The sequence below is a fragment of the Chelonoidis abingdonii genome, chromosome 16 (genome assembly GCF_003597395.2).
Source record: "Chelonoidis abingdonii isolate Lonesome George chromosome 16, CheloAbing_2.0, whole genome shotgun sequence".
Taxonomy (NCBI): domain Eukaryota; kingdom Metazoa; phylum Chordata; order Testudines; family Testudinidae; genus Chelonoidis; species Chelonoidis abingdonii.
In genome coordinates, this window is record NC_133784.1 from 16,616,946 (window position 1) to 16,642,352 (window position 25,407).

Consider the following 25,407-nt stretch of genomic DNA (forward strand, 5'->3'; position numbering starts at 1 on the left):
AGTCCTGTCTCGCCGTGATGACCTCACGATTACGTATTTCCGGGACCCTGCGGAAGGACTACGTTCAATCAGTCCCGGAAGCGAAGGCAAGGCGAAGGGTGAGGAGGAGCTAAGGCCCGGGCAGGGGACAGCAGGCGGCTGTGGGGCCGGGGAGGGCGCTGGGGTCTCGGTGCCGGGCGGGGGCAGCAGGCAGCTGTGGGGCCGGGGGGGGCACTGGGGTCTGTGATGTTCCCCTCTGGTGTTATCTGGATTGGTGATCTGCTAGGTCACCCCAATCCTTGCTCTGGGAGCCAGCCCTACCCTGCTCTGCTGTGAGAACCCCCACTCCTGGGCTGTTCATGCACAGCCTCTGGCATGTAAGCTGCTCCTAGCTACTTGCAACCAAATGACGCTAGCCAGTGTTTCCAGTCCCAGACACAACCCTAGGAACCTCTGTCTTGTAGTATCCAGTTATGCCTGCTGGATGCTGCAACATTATATGAATTCGTCAATTTATGTACCACGCTTGTTATCCCAAGAGGAGTCTCAGACATGCTTCAAACCAAAAACACTGCTTCAAGTAGAATAAACAAATTATTAACTATGAAAAACAGATTTTAAGTGATTTTAAATCAAAGCACAAGAGGTCAGATTTGGTCAAATGAAATAAAAGCAAAATGCATTCTAAGCTGAGTTTAACACTTTCAGTCGCCTTACAAATTTAGATGCTTCTCACCACAGGCTGGCTGGTTGCCCTTCAGCCAAGCTCTCCCCTTTGATCAGTGCTTCAGTCGCTTGGTAGTGATGTCTGTAGATGGAGGTGGAAGAGAGGGGAAGGGCATGGCAAACATCTCTCCCTTTTATCGTGTACATTCTTCCCTCCTGGCTTTGCCCCCTGCTCCCTTTCAGAGTCAAGTGGGCATTACCTCATCGCATTCCTGAACTGACCAAAGGAAAGGGGGTGACTCACTCAAGAATCCAACAGATCCTTTGTTGTTGCCTAGGCCAATGTCCTTCATTCCTGTGAGGCTAGGCTCGGTTTGTCCCATAGATGCCCTGATGAGGTGTGAGCTCCCCCTCTGCTTCTGGAGAGTTTTTGCCTGGGCTTGCTTTAAGCCATGAGGGCACATTTTCAACCTCATAACTATATACATAAAATTACAACCTATAACATTACTATAACAATTACTACAACATTACCATAACAACAATGCTCAGTACATCATGAGCCTTCCAAAGACACCTGACATGACAAACTTAGTATTAGATACCACACTATCATATAAGGATGAACATGGGGGTGCTTGGTGTTCCCCCGAGGTGCAAAATGTCACAGGGTCTCTGTGCCGGATTGGGGGCACCAAGTGACTGTCAGCAAGGAAGGGGGTTGGGGTCTCTGAACTGGCCACAGGGCAGTAGGTGGCTGTCGGCCTGGGGTCTCTGTGCTGGACTGGGGGCAGCTGTCAGGCCTGGGGTCTCTGTGCCTGGGGGGGGCAGTTGGTGGTTATCACGCTGCAGAGGGGGCTCAAATCTCTGTGCCAGGAACAGGGTAGAATGGGGTCTCTGTGCTAGGGAGGGGACAGAAGAAGTGATGAGCGCTGGCATGTGGCAAATTGGACATGATGCCCACACACGCCAACCCTGAGGATCAAGCAGTTCCCCACTGCTACTGTTGCTTTAACTTCCATTCTTGCATATAATGATGGGCAATTTGTGATACTCTTCGTCCTTGTCATCACTAGGAAAACTGTTGTATTCATAACTCAACTTATTGATCACAGGGTGACTAACAGCAGGGAAAATCTCAGTTAAGACAAGTCAGTCTGTAGTTCTAATTGGGTGTTAGCAATCGTCAACCATCCAAGGAAGGCAATGATCCTTGCTGGAGACTCAGTCCTCGCAAGAATCAAAAGAACATTCAGCAGGAGTCAGGCAGTGTGGTGGACACACTTCTGAAGTTAGTGGGCTAGGAGCTATGGGTGATTGTTCATATTGGCACTAATGACACTGTATCAATGAATAGCTCACAGATATGATTTCAGGGAACTCAGAAGCATGCTGAAAAAGAATGTTCAAGCGACCTTTTCCAAGCTCCTTCAGAAGATTCTGGCTGTGAACCACTGTCTACATAAATGGTGTACAGTGGAGGTTTGGGTTGTGTGGAACATTGCTCCTCCTTTTATGGGAAGAGGGGCTGTGTAGTTTGGATGGCCTCTACCTCAGTAGAAGGTGGCCCAATCTCTTCAGGGACAGGCTGACCAGAGTAGTCAGGTCAGGGGGTTAAACTAATAGCAGGAGAGGGTAAAATGAGGGAAGATATGAACACTCAGCACAAAGTTGAGATGTTGAAACAAAATTAATCAAGGAACCAATGGATGTGAAGAGAAGAAATTATTGAATTGCCTATACACTAGTGGTAAAAGCCTGGATAACAAACAAGAGGAACTGGAATTACTATAATATATAGGGGGAAAACACTTGTGATCATGGGGGAGTTTGAGTAACACATACTGGTGGTCTCATGCTGCCAGTACTAAACCATCACTGGAATTTCTAAACACTGTACATAGTAGTTTCCTAACTCAAGAAGTATTGCAGCCGACACAGGGGAATTCTTTATTAGACAGTGCAGTAGGTGGCTTTTGGGCCGGGGAGGGGGTTGGGGTCTCTGTGCTAATAGATGAAGAGCGAATGGATCACAGAACTAAAAATTAATGGTAGCTTAGGTACAAGTCATCATGACTTGATCACATTTACAATGTGCAAACAGAATGAAGTCCAGACCAGAAATATATACACTTGGTACCTTAAAGGAGCCAATTTCACAACACTGAAAACAGTTATGAGCCAAATCATGAGGTACCTGCTGTTAATCACCACATGCTAGCAAATACAAGTTCAGAACACACCATTTTTCTGAAAGAAAATATACCCTTCATGAGTGGAAAGTGCTACAGCATTCTGGGTGTAACACATAATCAGGTCCATTTTGTTTACCAGAATCTGCTCTAAAGATGAGCGAACCAGAGCTGCTGCTGGACTCCAATATCCGATTATGGGTGGTTCTTCCAATTGTTTTCATAACATTCTTTGTTGGGATGATTCGTCACTACGTGTCCATCTTGCTCCAAAGTGACAAAAAGCTCACTAGAGAACAAGTGTCTGACAGGTAAGTTAACAAGTGCATCAAAGTTTTCCTATGGTCTTTCTAATAAAGCTAGGATAAAAGAATATTAAGTTTGCAAAGTCAAGCAATCAAAAGTAAGGAAATACCAGAATTAAAGTTGCGTATGCAAGCTTAATTTGGACTCCTTGTCTGTATGCAGTATGATACCGTTTCTAATTACATGATCACATTTTTTCCACTGAACCCTTGTCTCAGTCAATGAACTTGATGGATAGAGCTTACTGAATGAACAGCTATTCAATATTACTTTTTCTTATTCACTGTGTGGTCCTAGGCCATATTCACTGTGTGGTCCTAGGCCATATTTACTGTACTATTCAAATCCTAGTATGTATTAGTTTCCTCATGAACTTTTCTGTGGTGCTTATCATATAGCATTTGAGGATTTCATGAACTTCTGGACAAAATTCCATTGGTTCCCAAGTTTCTCTCCCTGGCCACAATGGAAACAGGGTATTGAACTAGATGAACTGAAGACCTGATCCATGTGAATAATTTCTCTGTCAGCTCAATTATCCTGCTCTAAAAGGGTGGAAAGATGCCTTTGTTGGAAGGAGTTCTTAAAACAGGATGGAGAACTCTCCCTTATGAGACAGGGAGTATTCATTCATTATGTTCATTTATCTTCTTTTTTTTTTTATCTGGCTGTCCCTAGTCATGTTTGGATCTCATCTTGAGCTGCAGCTATTTTTTTCATCGAGTACTAATTTTGCAGTTGATTTACTCACAGTATCACTGCTTCGTCTTAATGAAGACTGAGGATAACTGAGGAATCTATTCTTCTGTATTTAAAATTAACACTGATTCTCCTGCTGCTTTGCAAAATGCATTTCCTCTTAAATCTCATTTAAGTTGAGGCAGCAAAGATTTTGCTGAATCAAGTCTATTTAATGCAAGACCAGGGGTAGGCAACCTATGGCACGCGTGCCGAAGGCGGCACAAAAGCTGATTTTCAGTGGCACTCACACTGCCTAGGTCCTGGCCACAGTCCAGGGGCTCTGCATTTTAATTTAATTTTAAATGAAGCTTCTTAAACATTTTAAAAACCTTATTTACTTTACATACAACAATAGTTTAGTTAGATATTATAGACTCATAAAAAGAGACCTTCTAAAAATGTTACAATGTATTACTGGCATGCAAAACCTTAAATTAGGGTGAATAAATGAAGACTCAGCACACCACTTCTGAAAGGTTGCCAACCCCTGTGCTAGACATATTTTTGGTTTTCCTATAAAAATTGCCTTTAGGCCTAGAAGAAGCTGCTGTTATCTGTCAGAATTCTGCTTAAAGGAGGCCCAAAAATCCATGAAGCTGCTTCATGGAGTCTAAATGTCATTCCAAAGGGTACATATACAGCCTGTGATAGAACTTAGTCATCCTCTGAGGAAATCTTTTCCCAATCTGGATGGAGGAGGAAGAGGTGACCTTCTTATTCCTCACCTATCCTGATTTATGAGTGAGATGCTCCAAACTGTGAAAATTACTACTCTGGAAATGAGTTTCTAGTAATAGGAAGGTGTCTTTATATTTGTGTGGTAGATGTTGCTGAGTCAGCCTCTCTCAGCTCAATTACTGTCCAGCATGTTGTTTGCATACAGCTCACTTGCAGCCCTCATTTCTATTCTCTGATATTGATCTTTGATATTCCTGCAATAATGGGTTTTTTTTTTTAGCCAAGTCCTAATTCGAAGCAGAGTCCTCAGAGAAAATGGAAAATACATTCCAAAACAGGTATGTGCATGTGTGAGGCTGCATATTTGAACTGCATTATTCTTTTTATGAAAGCTGTATAGAGAAAATGATAACATAAATGAACATAGATTTATAAATTCCTAAGCCAGAAGGGACCAATGTGGTCATGTAGTCTCGCCTTCTGTATAACACGAGCCACGCAGCCCTCCGCAGAAAATAATTCCTAGAGCACATCTAGAAAAACATCCAATCATTATTTTAAAATGATCAGTGATAGAGAATCCACCATGACCATTGGTAAGTTGTTCCAGTGGTTAATTACTTTCACCGTTAACATTTTACCCCTTATTTCCAGCATCAATTTGACTTGCTTCAACTTCCTGTCATTGGGCAGTATGTTATCTTTTCTCTCGTAGAGAGAAAAAATTATTGAAGAGCCTGGTATCAAATATTTGTTCCCTATGTAAGTACTAATAGACTAATCAAGTCACTCCTTAATCTTCACTTTGTTGGCTAAATATATTGATCTCCTTGAGTCTACCACTATATTCTAATCCTTTAATCATTTTCATGGCTCTTTTCTGAACCCTCTCCAATTTATCAACATTCTTGTTGAATTGTGGGCACTAGCACTGGACACAGGATTTCCCCAGTGCCAAATACAGAAGTAAAATAATCTCTCTGCTCCTACTCAAGATTTCGCTGTTTATGCAGCCAAGGATTGCATTAGCCTTTTTGGCCACAGCGTCGCACTGGGATCTCATGTTCAGCTGATTATCCACCATGACCCCCAAATCTTTTTCAAATATTAAGTGCAGAAAGTAGTATTAATTCATTGTTAAAACTGAGACTTGCTCTCAAATGTCAGACAGTTCCTAAAGTAGTTAAGCTTCTTGTAGTAAGATTCATGTGGTCATTTTGTACATACAGTGTTACATGTTTAAAAAGAAAAGCAGTAATGTGGAACACTGCAGGAGGTCACGGGACATGGGCTGATTGACCCCAACTAGGACCAAACATTCACCATCAGCATTGATTAATTGCTTTCAAAATATAAATAGTTTGTTCTCAGCCTCCGAGAATGTTGGGAAGCCATCTTGGAGAAAAAAATAAATGTAGAAAGGTGTAAGTCTCCTTGGGAGCAAATGGGTTCTGTGCATGAAGCAGTCAATAATGTTTGAGATGTGGATGCCTCAGAGAGAATTTCAGAGATAGACACCAACCTGGGGGACATTGAAGACAGAAGCTCTGAAATTGAAGTTTTATTGAAATTACTGGGATCCAGGGAAAAAAACCAACTGACTTCAAGGCTGAACTTGATAAACTTACAGAGGGGATGGTCTGATGAAACTTCCTACAGTGACATGTAGCCATTCTGCGACTGCTTGTAGCAAATATCCCCACTGGCCAGTGATGGGACGCTAGTTGGGGAGGCCTCTGAGTTACTCCAGGAGAATTTTTTCCTAGGTGTCTGGCTGTTGGGTCTTGCTGAAATGCTCAAGATCCAACTGATTACCATATCCGGGGTTGGGAAGGTTTGGCAGAGGTCCTGACAGATTTTTGTCTTCCTCTGCAGCATGGGCCACAGGCACTTCCAGATTTAAAATAATGTAAATGGTGGATTCTCTGTAACTTGAAGTCTTTAAATCATGATTTGGAAAACTTCCGTAGCTCAGCCAGAAGTAGGGGTTTATTACAGGAGGGGTGTGGATGAGGTTCTGTGGCCTGCAATGTACAGGAAGTCAATCTAGATGATTAGGATGGTCTCTTCTAGCTTTAAAGTCTATAAACCCTGGCAGGCAGAGCAAGACTGTACATGAGGTTAGTGCATCTCTGCAGGAGAGGAAGGAGGAGATATGGAAAAGGTAAAAATGGCAAGCATGCGTCTTGAACGCTGGAGAGGAATTCTGCTGTTTGTACATTCAGTTGCACTTGTCTGGTTCCCAGCCCGGTTAGAATTTGTTTTTCTTTTTGTTTTCAGTCTTTTCTGACACGGAAGTATTTTTTCAATAACCCAGAGGATGGATTTTTTAAAAAAACAAAAAGGAAGGTAGTGCCCCCTTCTCCAATGACAGGTATGTTAAGAGATCATTGCAAAAGACATTCTAAGTAAGCTGGTCACTTTCTTGACAAGGCTCTAGCGCTCTTGTAACTTGCTATTTTCATTTTCCACCCTTAAAATATAAACAAAGTAATAAGAATAGTAATAAGATGTTGGTTTGGCTAGGATTTACAAGCAATTACATTGGGCTCACAAGTGTTGGTATTTTTTGTTGCCTTGTCACTTGCTGACCTCTGATGCCCTCACTGATATCCTCCACCGCTGCTGAAGTGAGGCCAAGAAGCTCGGGTAGAGTCTTTTGGGGGTTACCATCTTCAAAGGGTAAACTGCAAAAAACTGAAAAAACTGGCCTTATGCTCTTTTTTGTTGCTTTAAATGAATAAGGAGTAAGCATTTGGGGGTTTTTCCTCCTGCATGTTTTTAACCTTAGAATAATCAGGAATGTCAAGTCTTGTCTGCCCTGGCAGACCTGCTGAATGTCTCTGAAAATGTGTATTGTTAACTCTGTGCAGTGTTGTTGTAGCCATGTTGATCCCAGGATATGAGACAGAAAAGGTAGGTGAGGTAATAGCTTTCATTGGACCAACTTCTACTGGTGAGAGATGCAAGCTTTTGAGCTACAGCAAAGTGTTTCAAGGTTAAAACTATTCTAGCTGGCTGAGAGTGTCTACACTACAAAACCTCTGCCAGCATAGCAGTTTTGGTGTAGGCCCTAGTGTAGATGTAGTCTACACCAGCAGGAGTTTTTCTGTTGGTGTAGGAACACTGCGTTCCGTACAATGTTAACTATCTCAACAGAAGCACTCTTCCATCAACATGTCTGTGGCTAAGCTGAGGGTTTTGGCAGCATAGGTACGTTAGTTGGGAGGTGGATTTTCACATCCCAGACTGATTTAGTTCTGCTGACATAACTTAAGTGTAAACCAAGCTTAAGTCAGATTTCTAATAAGAAGAAAGGAAAAGAGAGGCAGAAGGAATGAGAGGGAGGGAGGAAATTGACAGGGTGAGTGGGTGTAAGCAGCAGGGCCGGCTCCAGGCACCAGCTGCCCAAGCACGTACTTGGGGTGGCACCTTATAAGGGGCAGCCAATCTGGGTTCGGCGGGGCAGCACTCAGGTTTCTGGTTTTTGGTTCGGTGGGGCGGGACGACGATCGGGGGGTGGGTTGTTTTTGGTTCAGCGGGGCGGCACTGGGGTTTTTGGTGGTGGTTGTTTTTGGTTCGGCAGGGCGGCGCTCGGAGGTGGGGGTTCTTTTTGGTTTGGCCTGGCGGCACAACGGCACCTGGGGGAAGGGGCATTTTTGATTCGGTGGGGCGGCGCTGGGGTTGTTTTTGCTGTTGTTTTTGGTTCAGCAGGGCGGCACTCTGTGGGGGGGTAACTTTCTTTTTGGTTCGGCGGAGTGGATTTTTTTTTTTTTTGCTTGGGGCAGCAAAAACATTAGAGCAAGCCCTGGTGAGCAGGAGCCATGTGTTTGCTGCTCATGACACAGGAGTGGAAATGGTGGCACTGCCTGCTTTCCTTGCCTCATCTCGTTCAGTCACAGCATCTTTCAGGATTAGGAAAAGGCCCAGTTATGTGATGACAAATCCATCAAGCCCCCAGTTGGTTGTGACAGCTGTTATATGCTTCCTGCTGCCCTACACTCGAACTATATTGTCAAATGCTCTTCAGAAAAGCAGTGGTCCAAAGGGAGGGCAGCCTTGTCCCATCAAAAATGGCCAGTAAAAACAAGTTTTCACTGATCCATGTATTGTCATCTCCGTTATTTTAAAATGGTGCTGGTCTCTTACCATAACACTTCTGTACCCTCAACAGAAGCCAGGTAGTCCTTTTAGGCCTTGGCTACAGACAAACTTGCTTCAACTGCATCCCTGTGTGGCCACCAGGGCCAGCTCTACAGTTTTTACTGCCCAAGCAGCACGCTGAATTGCCACCGGGTGGCGGGGGCAGTCTGTGTGCCCTTAGGGCGGCAGGTGTGTTTCCGCGGCGGCAGCAATTCAGCAGCAGCTTCTATGTTTAGCTGAAGCCGCCGCGGACAGCTAAACATAGAAGCTGCCGCCGAATTGCTGCCATTGCGGAAACGCGCCTGCCGCCCTAACAGTGCACGGACTGCCCCCGCTGTCCGCAGCGCCAGTTCGGCGCTCTGCTTGGGGGCAGCGAAAACACAGGGACTGCCGCCCCTTGCAGATTGCCGCCTCAACCACCAGCTTGGAATGCTGGTGCCTAGAGCCGGCTCTGGTGGCCACTCTTATTTCAGTTTAGCATAAAACTTGTTCCTAACTGACTTAAGCTAAATTTAAATCCGTGTCCACCTACAGGTTTGCACCAGTTCAACTAAATTGGTTTAAACTGACACCTTTTGTTATACTCCATGTGTAGACAAGGCCTTAGTCCTGACAGCCCTAGCTCTCACCATCTCTTTGTCTCTATTCTCTACTTTCTTTTAACAATAATTTTATATAACATGCTTATTGGTTGTGGCCTTTTTGCCATCTTTCCCCTTTTGGGACATTTGTGACTTCAGCCCAGGCTAGAGTTTAACACCAACGTCCTCAAGGCTTGGGGAGGTGGATGCAACAGAAGGGAAAAGCTAAATTCAGTTATGCCACTCATAGAGTCTTCCTGAAGTCAACTGGGGTTAGGGTCAACTAGAAGTTGGCTCCAGCACCCAGCAGGGAAACAATTGGCCTTTCTAACTTCCTAGCCAAGTTGAAATTTTTCAGAGGAAACCGCTGAGCTCTGCTGAGATGCAGGTAGAGTTCTCTCCTAAGAAGCTCGCAGGAGGCAGCATTCTTGTCAGTACTATGAATTCAGAACCCTAGACTCTGTCTTGCTGTGTGTCCCCATTTCAGGTCAATGTAATAGATTGCATAGATGAAGTGACACCACTTTATTAACACTGTGTGCTATTGCCCTCCTTTGTAAAGCGCTTTGAGATCTACTTATGAAAAGCACTATATAAGACCTATGTGGGGATATTGTCATCATGATTAACTTCTCCTTCACTCATTGATACAACCCACTTTTTCAGTCAAGCTGCGTGACCTCTTACATTGTTTTCCTTTAACTACTGTCAGAAAGGTAGGCTGTGAGAAAACATCTGGGAAGGCAGCGTGTAATCAGTGCTTAATGTTCTGTGTTCAATCTGTACCTGATAGATCCTACTATGCTGACAGATATGATGAAAGGGAATGTAACCAATGTTCTACCCATGATCCTCATTGGCGGTTGGATCAACATGACATTCTCTGGATTTGTAACAAGTAAGTGTTATGGAGCAATATGCAATGGTTGCCTGTAGGCATTAGGCCCCATCAGAGCCTTGCTACCTCTGCCTAAGCATGGGCTGAGCTAGTGGAGTGAAATGTGTGTGATCCTGGCTCTAAAGAGGCACAGCAAATTTCTCCCCTCTTGACCAAACAGAAAGGTAGGTGTGGAGATTCTCCATTCCCATCAACAATAACTACACATATAAAATGATGCTAAATTAGCTTTTACCACTCAAGAAAGAAATCTTGAAGTCATCCTGGATAGTTCTCTGAAAATATCCACTCAATGTGCAGCATCAGTCAAAAAAGCTAAGAGAATGTTGGGCATTATTAAGAAAAGTATAGATAAGACAGAATGTATTGCCTCTATAAAAATCCCTGGTACACCCATATCTTGAATACTGGGTGCAGATGCGATTTCCCCATCTCAAAAAAGATATATTGGACTTGGAGAAAGTACAGGAAAGGGCATCAAAAATTATTAGGGGCATGGAACAGCTTCCATATGAGGAAAGAAGAAGAAGACTGGGACTTTTCAGCTTGGAAAAGAGATGACTGGGGGGCGGAGAGGGAATAAGATAGACATCTGTGAAATCATGATTGATGTGAAGAAAGTAAGGAGGTGTTATTTACTCCTTCTCATAAACACAAGTACCAGGGGTCACCAAATGAAATGAATAGGCAGCAGCTTTAAAACAAACAAAAAGGAAATTTTCTTCATACAACTCTCAGTCAATGTGTGGAAATCTTTGCCAGAGGATGTTGTGAGGGCCAAAACTATAATAGGATTCAAAAAAGAACTAGATAAATTCATGGAGGATAGGTCCATCAGTGGGTATTGGTCAGGATAGGCAGGGATGGTGTCCCTAGCCTCTGTTTTGCCAGAAGCTGGGAATGGGCAACAGGAGATGGATCACATGATGATTACCTGCTCTGTTCATTCCCTCTGAAGTCCCTGGCATTGGCCATTGTCAGAAGACAGGATACTGGGCTAGGTGGACCTTTGGTCTGACCCAGTATGGCCGTTCTTATGTTATCTCCTTCCAACTGAGAAACCCCTCCAGAGCCCTTTTCTACGGGCTAAGTGTCCCATCTGCAAATACAGATGACATAAAGCAGAGTTGTCAGAGCTGGAATGCATGTCTTCATTTACAAATTGGAGAGAGGCATAAAGAAGTGTTTGTGCGCAATGTGCTGAGGTACTTTTGCCATGCTTGTTTTATAATGTTACATCACTCTGTTCTACTGGCAGAGTGGATAAAAAAACAAAATGGGATTTTTATTTAAAATCAGATTTTTTTATTTGAATAAGTTTTTTCCTCAAAAAAATGCATCTAAAGATAGTTTTAATTCAGATACATTATAGTTCAAAGATATCATCATGGAATAGGGATTATAAAGTCTAATTCTATAGTATGAGACAATATATTCTTGTAATATTTAAGAAAAGTTTTGTAAATGAGTTCCAATAGTTCATGGATTAGGGACCCAATTTTACTGAGTTCCAGGGGCTTCTGTATAGATTATTTATGTTAATCTTTCTATCTACCCAGTGGGACTCAGTGCTCAATCTAGAAGATACTATCAGAGATGCTTAGTTTTGCAGTTCTCAAACTGTGCATTTGCATCTCCAGAGATAATGCTTGTTAACAGCAAAAATGTTTTTAAATACATAGAGGTGAGAAATAAGACCTCAACCCTGTTGTTCCTCTGCAAATTTGTGCACACAGAGTCAATCCCTTACCTCTCTCTAAAAGTGCAACATTTCAAAAAGTTCAATGAATAGAAGATTGTTGGGGGCGGAATAGATCTGGACAAGGAGAAGACGTCTCGAGATAAATGTGAGAAGGGAGGGACAGGCAGTAGAAACAAAAATGAAACTGTTTGAGCAGCATATTCCAGAAGTCTTGAGGTCTTTCTGAATTTAGCCTTCATTGATTTGAGATCTACCACACCATTCTCTCACTAGAAAGGAAAACCTATAATGGCAGCAGGCCGTGAAAGAGACCCAGTTTGGGAATATTTTAATGAAGTTCCTCTACCTGTGAGTAAGACAGGCATGTGTGCAAAATGCAAACAGTGCAACAAAAATGCAGGGCCTGCTTGCCCGAATGAAACATCATGAGAAGTGTTCCTTCTCAGGAGGAAGCAGCGTTGAAGATTAAAGGAACATGTCTGAACATGCAGGATCTTCAGGTTGGTAAACTTTATTTCATAATTCTTTAAGGGCTGCCTGTCTTCCTTCTGGACTATTCTTGAATTCTCATGTTTGAGCAAAAAATATATAGTTGTTACTCTATGATACTATCATTTCAGATGCAGTTGTGATAAAAAATAAATAGCTGAAATAGGCAGATCTTCCTTTTACAATTTCACCTCGAAAGTAGTACTGAATGTCAGTGAATGCAATGAGTAATACTAAATAAGCAGTACGATGATGATAATTAAATAACTGCATTGACTTATTTTGTTTAGGAGAATCCATCCTCAACATACAGGATACTGAAGACTATCCACTTTCAACATCGCTGTCATTTTCTATAGTTTCAGAGTTATCTGCCAATGATAGTGTTTCAGTCACATCATATATGTCACAATATATCACCTGTAGCAAAATGAAAAAAAATCTCCATCATCCAGAAACAACCATAGATAAGTTTGTGAGAAGAACCAGCAGATTACCAAAAAAAAAAAAAAAAAGAGGTAATTGATGAAAAATTGCCTGATTTGTTTATGCAACAAACTCTCCTTTCCATATAATTGAGGACCCACACTTCATTAACATGGTTTAGGTATTAAGACTAGGATACGGTCCACCCAACAAAGCATATGTTGCAGGCAAATTACTGGATAAAGTGTGTGAAAGAGAAATTGAGCAGTGTGCAAAAGGTCTAGAGTGTAAAATTGTTAACCTGAGTCTTGATGGGTGGACCAATGTCCAGAATGATCCTGTTGTATGTGCTTGTGTGACAACAGAAAAATGGAATGTCTTCCTTACAGAAAAAATTGATACATCAGGAAATGCACACACCGCAGAATACTTACAAGAAGTAGCAGTAAAAGCTGTAACAAACGGTAAAAAAAAATTTCAAATGTCTATTATGCAACTTGGTCACAGACAATGCTGCAAATGTATTCAAGATGAGAAGAAATTTAGAAGAGCATGAAGAGAGTCCCAAGCTAATAACATATGGCTGCAGTGTTTATTTGATGCACCTCCTAGCCAAAGATTTCAGTGTTCCAGAAATAAAGGCTTATGTTGTTGAAATTCAAAATTCCTTCAGTAACAACCATTTTGCATCAGCTGCTCTGAAAAAAGTGGGAGGAACAAGCCAACTGTCCCACAAGGCATGTGATGGAACTCAGTAGCGGACTGTTTTGAGCACTATATCAAGAACTGGCTTAATCTGCTGACAGTTTGTGAACAGAATCGTGAAAAAATAGATGGCACTGTCACAACCAAAGTTCTCAACATTGGTCTTAAGAGAAACGTTGAACACATGCTGAGTACCCTGAAGCCTATTTCTGTAGCCTTGAACAAAATGCAGGGAAATAGCTATTTTATTGCTGACGCTGTTGAAATTTGGAAGGATCTGAATGAGATTAAAAAGAGAAATATGCAATGACAGTTAAATTACAAGCATTTAAAAAAAAAAACACGAATGGGACAAGCACTATCGCCAGCTCATTTTCTTGCAAATATTCGGTACCAGAGTCAACCCTGAACTGCTGAAGAAGAGGAGTTGGCTATGACATGGACATCCAGCAATCGTCCCTCCTTAATGCCAATTATAATAAACTTTAGAGCTAAGGGAGAACCATTCAAGAAATATATGTTTGATGATGATGTTTTAAAGAAAATCACAGCAGTGAACTGGTGGAAGTCACTCAAACACCTGGATTCAGAAACTGAAGTGATAATCTCACTTTTAACAGCAGTAGCGTCTTCTGCTGGTGTAGAAAGAATATTTTCTTCCCTTTGGACTAATTCATTCCAATTTGGGACCTGAAAAAGTAGGAAAGTTTGCTTTTCTTTTCCAGTTTATGAACAAACAGGAAAATGAAGGAGAAGATGACTGAGTTAGATGCAGAAGCCAATATTTTAAATTTCTCATGTTGACGTGGCTGACAAAGTCGATGTAATTTTCAGGGTTTTTTAAAATATTTCATTTAACAAAATGAAACCTGATTTTTAAAAAACTTGAATGTTTTGTTAAAATATTATGTGTTTGCTGTTGAAGAAAAAAATCCAGAATACATAACGTTGTTTTAGTTAGATAAAGAAAATTTAAAGGTCTGTCTCTTGATGTTCTCCTCCTAATACAGCATGGCAAGAAAATCCTCCAAATAGTAATGATTAACTTGTTGAATTGGAGATAGTTCGCCTCTGTAAAGGTGCATGACTGACCCCTGCAGTGCCTCCTGCTGGTTGTCTCAGAGAATTAGCTCTTTTCCAGCCACGGAGCACCCTCTGTAGGGCTGGTGTCCTGCTTGTAGCTGGCCCTGTGTCCCTCCCAGCCCCCAGTGCCCCTTTACCCTGGGACTGCCCCCTAGAAATACCCCTACCAGTCTCTGAGTCTTCCCACCCTGGGGAACCCCCACCCTCTATCCCCATCTTGCCTCAGTCATGGGCTACTGCCAGTTACCATCTGGCCCCCCGCTCACTGGGACAGACTGCAGCATAAAAGCCACTCATCATAGGCAAGGGGATTTGGACCAGCTGCCTTCCTCTACCACCTAGTACCTCTGTGGGCCTAGGACCAGGCCCTGCAGCCTGGGGAGTTGCCAGCCTGGAGTTCCCCTGGCCTTTCCCCAGCCCTGCTTCACTCCCAGTACCCTTTCTGCAGGCAGCCCGGCCCTGCTCTTTCCCAGCCTGGAGAGAGACTTCTGATGGGCCTCTGACTCACAGCCTTTTTATACAGGCCAGCTGTGGCCTGATTGAGGTGTGGCCCAGCTGCAGCTGCTTCCCCAATCAGCCCAGTTTAACAGCCCTCAGCCACAACCTTCTCCCAGGGCTGACTTTAACCCTTTTTTGCTGGAGTGGGGAAGCCTCCCCACTACAACCTGCCAGTGACTTCATGAATATCTGCTTCAATTACCGTTGGTAAATGAAATAACCAAACAATCATTCATTTTCTGTTATAGCTGTAAAACTATAGTGTATAGTGTGTACTTTCTAAAAATGAAACCTACATCTGTCTCTTGAGTTGTGAAGAATATGTATTAAGGTTATAACAACCAACAAGAATGCACTTTTATGTAGAAATCCATGATTAAACTGAGTCTTCCTGACTAGTGATTTAAATCATGATTTAAATCAAATCCACCCTGCCTACTGGCACAATTGTGATTAAGCAGACATCCACTAACATCTAGCAGGGAATGGGAGATACTGAGTAGTTATGGCAGAGTTGCACTCCATTTGATGCAATGGCTCGTTCACTGAGTGACAGTGGAGTGAGAAACACTTTTTAAAAATAGCAAAATATGACAGTGAAATATAGACATTGGTAGGTGCAGTTGAGAGCAGGCGTAGCGCCAGAAACTGCTTGAAATTTTTTTTATTGCCTAGATTTGAAGTTGGCAGAGTATGTTTCCTTCCAGACATGTACGGGAGTCAAGTCACACTAAGTAACTAGTGCAGTGGGTTCCAAACATATATACTTTCCTTCAGTTCTGGGTTCATTTTACTCCCGCCATTTGTGAGATGACTCTTGTCCATCATGGATGTGTTAATAGCAGTGATGATTTGGTTTATTTTCAAAAACCCTTTAAAATTTGACTTTTACTGGGAGTTAAAAATAAAGTGAGTTTTGTGTACATCTTCTTGTATGTATTAACATTTTTCAGCTGAATAGCTGGTTGTGGAACAGCTCTGCAGTTGCTTACCATTGTTTGTGAAATGATCTTGTTTACCTTCCTTACAGCAAAGGTACCATTTCCTCTGACGCTGCGCTTTAAACCAATGCTGCAGCAGGGAATTGAGCTGCTCACTTTGGATGCATCCTGGTAAGAGTTTTGTTTTTCAGTCAATACATCACAGGCTGGGGATGGTGGAACTTTTTTATGAAAAGCTTAGAATGAATGAGTGCCTCTGCCTGTGCAAGCATGCCTGAAGTGAAATCAGAAAATAGGCATTCTACATTCAGGCACTCATTGAGCTGAAATCTAATCTTTTTGTTTTGGTTTGTCAGGGTGAGTTCTGCTTCGTGGTACTTCCTGAATGTGTTTGGACTTAGAAGCATTTACACGCTCATCCTGGGTCAAGATAATGGTAAGACCCTATTGTTTCTATTTAATTAACTGGTTTCTGCTTGTGTTGGGGAGTTCATCTGACTGTTAATAACCTTCTATAGTTCCAGGTTTCAGAGGAGTAGCTGTGTTAGTCTGTATCAGTAAAAACAACAAGGAATCCTTGTGGCACCTCATAGACTAAAAAAATTATCGGGGCATAAGCTTTCTTGGGATATAACCCACTTCATCAGATACATGGAGTGGAAAATACAGTAGGCAGGTATAAATACACAGCACATGAAAAGATGGGAGTTGCCTTACCAAGTGGGGGGTCAGTGCTAACAAGGCCAATTCACTTAGGGTGGATGTAGCCCATTCCCTTTTCCTTCATTAGCCTCAAACAGGTGGGGAGAAATTGCTCTAAATCTGCTTGGATTTTTAGCTTTAAAGAAAAGTGCAAAGACTTAACTAGTCTTCGGTACTAGATGCGGGGCAGAGGGACACCTGGTTGCTGTCAAAAGTTTCTTGGCTGGGAAACTAGGAGTTCACATCTTGCTTCTCCCTGCACACCTCATATTAAAAGTTCTTTCGGCCCCTGCTTACAGGGGAGAGAAACACAGGAGTTGCAGCCCCTGCCCACTTCAGTAAGCCTCAGCCATCTCAGGGAAAGGGCTGGAAGCAGCTGTTGGGTTTGAAACTCATGCCAGTTCACTCTTTTGCCTCCAATCAGAATCTCTGATCCACTGGAAGGGTAGGAACAGCAGAAAATAAACTGAAGTTTATATCAGAGCATCAGGGGCTGCTGTACTGACTGCAATAATGTCTGCAAATGTCAGGATGGTGGGTGCTACTAAAGAAGAATATGCAGCCAAGGTCCTGAGAGTTCATTGTTTCAGGCCTCAGTCTGGGACAAAGGGGAGGGGCATAAATTGGCTCAGTCTGGCCTTCTGTCGTCATCAGTCTGAGTCTCCATGGCTCTGCCCTTTCAGGGATTGTCATGTCCATCTTTATGATGGTTCTGAGAAAAGACTCTTCCCCATTCCCTATTTAAAAATCATTGACTCATGTTGAGAAACCCTGATGTGAAATCCCCACCAAGGACTATGAACAAGTATTACAAGCTGACTCAGGCAGCATGGTTTAGTGGTCGCAACATGGCTTAGTAGCCACAGGTTGGATCATTTGTTGCTGTGTTCAGTTTTCCTCCATTGCATTAGAAGTTACATCCCTAGGAGGGATTAGATAGCTAGAGAGAACCCCCCACAAAACTCAGTTTTTCTTCTCTGAAGATCCCCTGTTAAAATAAACAGAACTAAACTGCCTTTCCAATCATCCCGTTCACAAAAGAGCTCATTTCTTGAGATCCCCAGAGCTCTGTCATCAGCAGGTCCCAAGAGTCACCAGAGGGCTGTTCTTCCAGTACAGATCTCTACCATTCTGGCTGGTAACTGCCCCAAACCCTTCACAAAGAAGATGGTGGATGCTGCAGCTCTAAGAGAGAAAAGCTAGTGGTGTTCTGCCATATCTGGGTGAGTGGAGCTGGCCTTCCTCAATCTTTTCAGTAGACTCTACTTTAATCAACATATGCAAATCTTTTTTCCAGAACCTCAGTCTGATAATAGATGAGACGAGTTGTTCCATCCCAGCTCAACAGCAGACTCTCACCTGGTAGTCCTTCAGCACAAGGAGAGCTCTTGCTTAACTCTCCACGGACATAATTCTAAAATTAGATCACTGGGTTCTTCTAGTATAAGACCAGGAGTTTCCAGCCAAGGATCTTCCAAGTCTGCCAGTTCTAGTGCCATATTTGCAACTGCACACTGAATCCATTAGCTATTTGCCCAGAAGTCAGAAATTCATTTCTCTGCGCTGGACATGCTGTTTCCTCCACTACTAGTGCAAACTGCACAGTTGGCATCTTGAGCACAGTGCTCAAAGGAATGATGCTCCGAGTAGTCATAAAATGCCAGGCTCTCCAGCCCATCAGATTGGTATCATATAGCCTAGAAAATGTTTCCATTCATGTAATTGAGCTTCTAAAGGAAGTTTGATTACAGCCTCCTGGAATTAAGAGAAGTACAAATGGCCTTCAAGCTGCTGGTTAATGGTCACCCAAAAAAAACAAACCACAGCTGGTAACCCACATCACTTACCAAGGAGGTAGTAAAAGCAGAGTTCTTCCCAAAATGAAACTACTGCTATTCCACTGGGCCAAGCACAACCGGCTTTTTATTATTTGAGTGACACAAACAGGGCCATGCAGCTGGATCTGGTTTATAAACTTCTACAACTGCAGGTTAGCAGAGATTCCCTACCTTGCATTTATCAAGGTTCACTCCACTTAAGTCACTGCTGGTTTTTACACCAAGAAAAGTGATGCTTTAGTGGGAAAGCTGGGCAGAACCCACCACCAAAGGGGGTAATAGCATTCTCCCCACAGCTTCTCTGGACATTGCAGGCTCAGTAGGAGCATCCTCTGGGCAGAAAGTTACTGAAACCTTTCACTACGGGCAGTTTACCTATTCAAGCTGAGTTTTGTTTTTCCTTCATGGTTTCTGGCCATTAGCCATTTTAGCGTAAGTTTCCATAGAATGTTTTCAGTTTGGAGATCTGTGTAGCTTTGCCTTTTGCCTAGTTAAATAGTCAGTGGGAATGCTAAAAAGATCCTGCAGTGGTGGAGAGTCTGAGGTTGGGTGTTTTGTATCTGTGGAAGCCATTAAGTTGGAGAAGGCAGGATCTGTCAGCAAGGGGACAAAATGTAAACTTGCACATGGAGGAAAGTTACCCACACACCTGCACTGGTGCTCAGCATGGCTCAGGGAGGAATTAACAGATGAAAAAAGTGTTCCTTTCCATGCTGCCTCATGAGCATACATTACTTTCATCCTGCAGGGTCAGCATAGCATGATCATGGTGGGTAGGTGCCTGCAACTCTCTAGCTTACAGTTCAGATCCGGAACTTCTTCTCTAGTGGTACAGTGCTTTCAAGAGCTCTCTGTCTGTGTGGAGTAAGTAAACATCCATTCTTTTTTCTCTCTGTTGCAGCTGCAGACCAATCTAGGGTAATGCAGGAACAGATGACAGGAGCAGCAATGGCCATGCCCGCAGATACTAACAAAGCCTTTAAGGTACAGTATTGCTTAAATTTCCAACTTCACTTTTGTGTGCTGTACTCTTACAAACCTGTGTACTGCATGCAGCCCCTCTTCCCTTACTCACTGCCTGGAAAACACAGGTCCTCTGAAGGAGTGAGGAAAGAGGATGAATGGAGATCTCTGAAGGTAATATTCTGCTAACTCCTGTTATAGATAAGTAGCCTAGCTATCTCATGAAATAGCCTCCACATTTTCCCTGTTCCTGGAGATTAACGGAGCAGAAAGATCCACCTCAGGAGGAAATGCTATGGAACAGCATTTTCAAAGTGGCCCATTATGCCTTGGCATTGAGAGATAGTTCTTCATAATGATAGCCAAACACTTTTTCCACAAATCTGAGCTGGCATATGACTAACACAGAAAGCAGAAGCTTCCATAGTGTTAGTGGAATGGGCTTTCTGGTCATCTGAAGTAAACCTAGTTATTTACAGGCCTGTCTGAATACAAGAAAGGATCCATTTGGATAAGCTCTTCATTTATTTTCCTCTTTGGACTTTCCTCCAAGTGCAGCAAATAACCTGGATGACTTCACAAAAGAGGTGGTTGGGTCATTGTGAAGCTGAACACAAGGCCAACTCATGGAGCAGGTCTGTGATGGAGCTTGGGGAGGGGGCGGAATCAGCAGAGGGGTCTAGCTCAGATGAAAATCTGTTCCTCTTTTGGCAAAATTTTTGAGTGAGGTAAAAGTACAACCTCATCTTTATGAAAAGCTACCAAAGTGGTCAGGGGAATGAGTTATCAAGGGTTGGAGTATCCTCACCTGCCTGGCACAGGAGAGCTCAGTCAGGAATGTAGCTCAAGGACAGAAAGCATAAAGAGCACTCAGAAGTTCTGAGTTTAGTGATGCTCAAATTTAAATCCAGCAAAGCTAGTGAAGCCAGCACTGGAGAGTTGAAGTGCCCGAGACTCTTCCTGTATTGAAAAACTTACCTGGCTGATGAGCAAAGATAAAAGTCAGAAACAACAGCCAGGTGAACTTTCAGGGAAGATCAGGGTTAGGTGGACTCCTAGATGCATCGTTCCAAGATCTCTCTGTAAAAGTCTTATAGGATTTCATCAGCACCTGACTGTGTCATCTGGAAATCCAGAGAGCTGGGAGTCCTGTGATGCCGATGGTTAAAGGTAGGGAAGCTGTGTCCACGTGTGAGGCTTATCTGTCACTCAAGAAGAAAAGATTAGGCATGACTGACAGGAACAGAAAATTCTGAAGCCTGAGCATTAGATTAATAGAATTTGGGCCTAAGTGAATCATAGAATATCGGAGTTGGAAGGGACCTCAGGAGGTCATCTAGTCCAACCCCCTGCTCAAAGCAGGACCAATCCCCAACTAAATCTTCCCAGCCAGGGCTTCATCAAGCCTGACCTTAAAAACCTCTAAAGAAGGAGATTCCACCACCTCCCTAGGTAACCCATTCCAGTGCTTCACCACCCCTAGGGAAAAGTTTTCCTATATCCAACCAACCTCCCCTACTGCAACCATTATCCTTGTTCTGTCATCTGTACTACTGAGCACGTCAGATCCATCCTCTTTGACCCCCCTTTCAGGTAGTTGAAGCAGCTATCAATCCCACCTCATTCTTCTTTTCTGCAGACTAAAATAATCTAGTTCACCTCAGCCTCACCTCATAAGTCATGTGCTCCAGCCCCCTACTCATTTTGTTGCCCTCCACTGGACCTTTCCAATTTTTCCACATCCTTCTGTAGTTGTGGGCCCAAAACTGACACAGTACTCCAGATAAGACCTCACAAATCGAATAGAAGGGAATGATCAGTCCCTCGATCTACCAGCAGTGCCCCTACTTTATACACAAAATGCCATAGCCTTCTGGCAACAAGGGCACACTGTTGACTCATATCCAGCTCTCATCCACTGTAACGCCTAGATCCTTTCTGCAGAACTGCTGCCTAGCCACCTTGGTCCCTAGTCTGTATTGGTCGCATGGGATCTCCATCCTAAGTGCGGACTCTGCACTTCTTGAACCTCATCAGTTCTTTTGGCCTAATCCTCTAATTGTCTAGGTCCCTCTGTTGAGCCTATCCCTACTGTCCAGCGTATCTACACTCTCTCAGGTTTGAGTATCTGTAAATTGCTGAAGGTGCATCCAGCCATCCTCCAGATCATAGTGAAGATTATGTCATGTGTGCTTCATCTTGCGTTGTGAAGCCAAGGCAGAGAGGAAAGCATAACTACTGGAAACCTGAACCCGGGAATCAAAGAGTCCTGGAAAGCTACTCAACCTCTGCCTGCTTGTGACACAATTACTGGTACTTGGGGCATTGGCCTACAATGTCAAGAACTATCTTGTCTGCCTGCACCTGACAGAACTATGACTGCCACGATTCTCCAAACAGTCTCTGTACCCACTCGCACACCAGGACACTCCTATGATTCCCTTCCTGATTAATGGAAATGTAATGGTGTAGTAACTGCCTCCTCTCCCCCCCCCACCCCCACTAGCCTGGTCCCCACTTCCCCACAAACCATGGGCAGAGCATTCTCCTGGTGCTGTGTATGAAGGGAGTCAGGCTGATGGTCTGCCCTGAAAAATGCTTTGGTTCAGTGAGTTTCCTGAGCTCCTTGGTGAAAGACACCATTCAGCCACAGGCCCAACCTGTGGAGGGATCAGCCAAACCCTAACCAATGTCTAGCCACTGCTTATTGATGAGCAATCCCCAGAACACCCCTGCTCACACATGCGTGGTAATCCCATACTTCACAGACAACTTGTCTTAAACTGAGCATAATCTAGGAGTCAGACCAAAACTCAAAGCTTATTCCCAGACCAGCTATGTGGTGACATTGTGACAAATTTTGTTACCATCTGCCTGAGGCAGGTGATTAGGCTGAGACCGCAGGGATTGTTTGGGGAGGAAGAGATGAAACCACCAAGGTCTAAGTTTTAACTGTATTAGTTAAAATATAAAACAACACTGGAATGTGGGGCGTTTCCACGTCACTTAGAGGAGGGAAGAAGCGTTAGTGCCCCAAGCCCTAACCCATTTCATACTTACACACCACTGAACCCGAGGCTGGCCAGCCTAGGGTGTAATGTAAGAAGAGGGGAGGGGTGGATGGGAGTTCTTGTTCTGAGCCAGTTGTCTGGTCCGCTTGTATCTCTGAATTGCTCCAGCCTCAGGAGGGTTTTTAGTCCAGGGGTTTTTTGGGGGGGTGTTTTGTTCCACGACTTTGGGTTGGGTGCTTTTTGTACCAGTTCAACTGGCTTTCTGTGGTCTCCTAATTTTTCCAAAACATACTCGCTTCAGGAATGCGCCCCTCTGCTTCTCACCACCCTTGTTGTTTTGCCTGTGGTTTTTATTTTGCAGCCCTGGTTTAGTGTACTTTTTTTTTTTTTTTTTTAATGGCTGCTTGTGGCTGAGTGGGAGATAACGCAGCTGCAGATTCTTGTCTAGTGCCATGACCTTGAACTAGGCGCCATAGCATCTTGTTTGTTGGACTGACTAGTAGCTACAGTGTTGAGTTAACTCATTCTCTGCTTTCTTCCTCCTTCCCCCTCTTGGCCTCTGTACTCTGCAAAGGAATCTTCCATTCCACTCACCACTTTTGACCCTCCCCAAAATGCCTGTGATGCTTGCAACAGATAGTACAATATACAAGCTAATTGCCTCCCCCAGGGGGATGCCTTGAGGGAGGGGGCCATTGGGGTGTGACAACATAAGGAGTTTGTAACTGGTGGGGTGACTCAGCAGAAAAAGGACAGTGATCATCCACAAGGATTTCTCTCAGCTGGAAGAATCTTTTCCCGTTTAAATCAAGGCATGTTACCATTCGCACCACAAAGATAAGCTTCACTAGCCTGGGGTTCATCTATTCCCCTGAACCTAGAGCTCTTCCTTTCCACATCCATTGTTCTAGGCCTCAGCACCTGTTCAAGGAAAGAGGGGAAGTCCATTTAATCCCTTGCTTACTGAGGTGAGCATCCTCTGTCACAATCCTTGAGACTGTATGCCACAGACAGGAAGGAAATCAAAAGATCTTTCTCAGCTTTGATAGAAGCCACCAAATCCTACCTAGCTATCTCAGCCTAGACTGTCTTTGCCCAACCTCAGACCCAGGTGCCTCTTGCTGCTAGGAGCTCTCACCTTAATTCAATAAGGAAACTCAGTGGCTTCATTGGTTCCAAAGATGCAGAATGAAGCAGTGATGCCATCCTCCTGACCAGAATTTTGACCATTCATCAGCACATTCTCATATAAGAGAGACCCTTTCCTCTTAAGATTGATGAAAGCGAGAGCACTCTTGGGAGCACTGCTCAGCGATCATCAGTGTCTTCCTCAGAGAAGACAAATTACCATGTCCATGAAGTATGCTGGACTCCAGCCACTTCTTAACAAGAGTGCTGGGCAACTTCTTACCTACATCAATAAGAACATAAGAGCGGCCACACTGGGTCAGACCAAAGGGCCATCTAGCCCAGTATCCTGTCTTCCAACAGTGGCCAATGCCAGGTGCCCCAGAGGGAATGAACAGAACAGGTAATCTTCAAGTGATCCATCTCCTGTCACCGATTCCCAGCTTCTGGCAAACAGAGGCTAGGGACACCATCCCTGGCTAACAGCCATTGATGGACCTATCCTCCAATGACTTTTTAGAATCTAGAATCTGCCTGTTTTTAATAAAAGGCAAATAAGACTTCTGGCATGTTTGTTTCTTCCCTGTGATATTTTAAGTCATCCTACATTTATTTTTCTGAGAACAGAGAAGTTTCATTACCATGCAGACCTGTGTATAAGCTCAGTCACAAACAAACCAACCATGTTAGTTTGTCTTTAAAAATAGAATTCTCATGTGTTTGCTTAGTATGGTTACACTGTAACTGATTACACTGCTAATGACTCAGGAAGTAACAGGGACTTCTGCCCCACTGTCAGTGAGGTGAAAATGGTACCTGTATGGAAGGTTGGGCAGAAATTGTGCTAGACTGATGCTCCAGCTGCAGCCCTGGAACTGCTCACCTTAGCGGGTCTTCAGGAGACTCAGCCTTAGCAGCCTACTCCAGTCTTACAGTGTGCATAAGCTCCACAGTCTCCTGGAACTAGCAGAGGTGATAGCCTCAATCCCTATGGATGTCATCAATTCTGACATGAGGCCTGCAGCATTCTCAGAGGTGCAGCTAATCTTAGCAGTGTCTCCCAAGTGAATTGCCAAGAGGCACTGCTCCCCTGGGGACAAACAAATCCAGCCAATGTGGCATTTGTAGTCTCAGGTGTTTTAAAGGGAGAACAGCACTCCAAAAGTTAGAGGCCTTTTCAGAAAGAAGAAAAAACTCATTTTTCAAATTCTTTGTAAGCATGAAAGGCCTTACATCACTGAAATGCTTTAATTAACCAACTTTTCAGATATGTTCTTCTATAAGAGTAGACTACTTGTGAGTAATTTCATGCAGAAAGTATTTGTTTTGAGAGAAGAGTGTGAAATTGGGTATAGTCCTGTTTATTTAAACAAGACATTGCACCATCCTGGAAGAGAATATGCACAGGAAGTGACAAGAGAACTGTTTTAATACTCAGGCCTCTCTTTCTTCCCCTCCTTCTATTTACTCTCCTTGTAGACGGAATGGGAAGCTTTGGAATTGACAGATCATCAGTGGGCATTAGAGAATGTGGAAGAAGAGCTCATGGCAAAAGATCTACACTTTGAAGGCATGTTTAAGGAAGAGTTACGGACGTCTATCTTCTGAAAGCAGAGCTGAGTCTGAACATATGCTTTGCATTTTCATGCAAAAGGCGTTTTAAAAAAAAAAAATTGGTTACTTACTAAAATACACTGTACTTTTTGATGCTCAGAATAAAAGAGACCATGTTCAGAA

General features: G+C 43.5%; 1 protein-coding gene across 2 annotated transcripts; it reads left to right on the top strand.

Annotated features, from left to right (window-relative positions):
* Nucleotides 1-47: 47 nt before the first annotated feature.
* Nucleotides 48-25,407, top strand: EMC3 (ER membrane protein complex subunit 3). 2 transcript variants are annotated; one of them, XM_032785388.2, is made up of 9 exons: nucleotides 48-98; nucleotides 2,980-3,148; nucleotides 4,843-4,900; nucleotides 6,843-6,936; nucleotides 10,080-10,184; nucleotides 16,118-16,199; nucleotides 16,385-16,464; nucleotides 19,470-19,552; nucleotides 25,150-25,407. In XM_032785388.2, the coding sequence occupies exons 2-9, from the start codon at nucleotides 2,994-2,996 to the stop codon at nucleotides 25,276-25,278; spliced, it is 786 nt and encodes a 261-aa protein (XP_032641279.1). In that variant the 5' UTR covers nucleotides 48-98; nucleotides 2,980-2,993; the 3' UTR covers nucleotides 25,279-25,407. The 2 variants fall into 2 exon arrangements, with proteins under 2 accessions (XP_032641279.1, XP_074929068.1); XM_075072967.1 differs by lacking the exons at nucleotides 16,118-16,199; nucleotides 16,385-16,464; nucleotides 19,470-19,552; nucleotides 25,150-25,407 and adding an exon at nucleotides 12,666-15,539.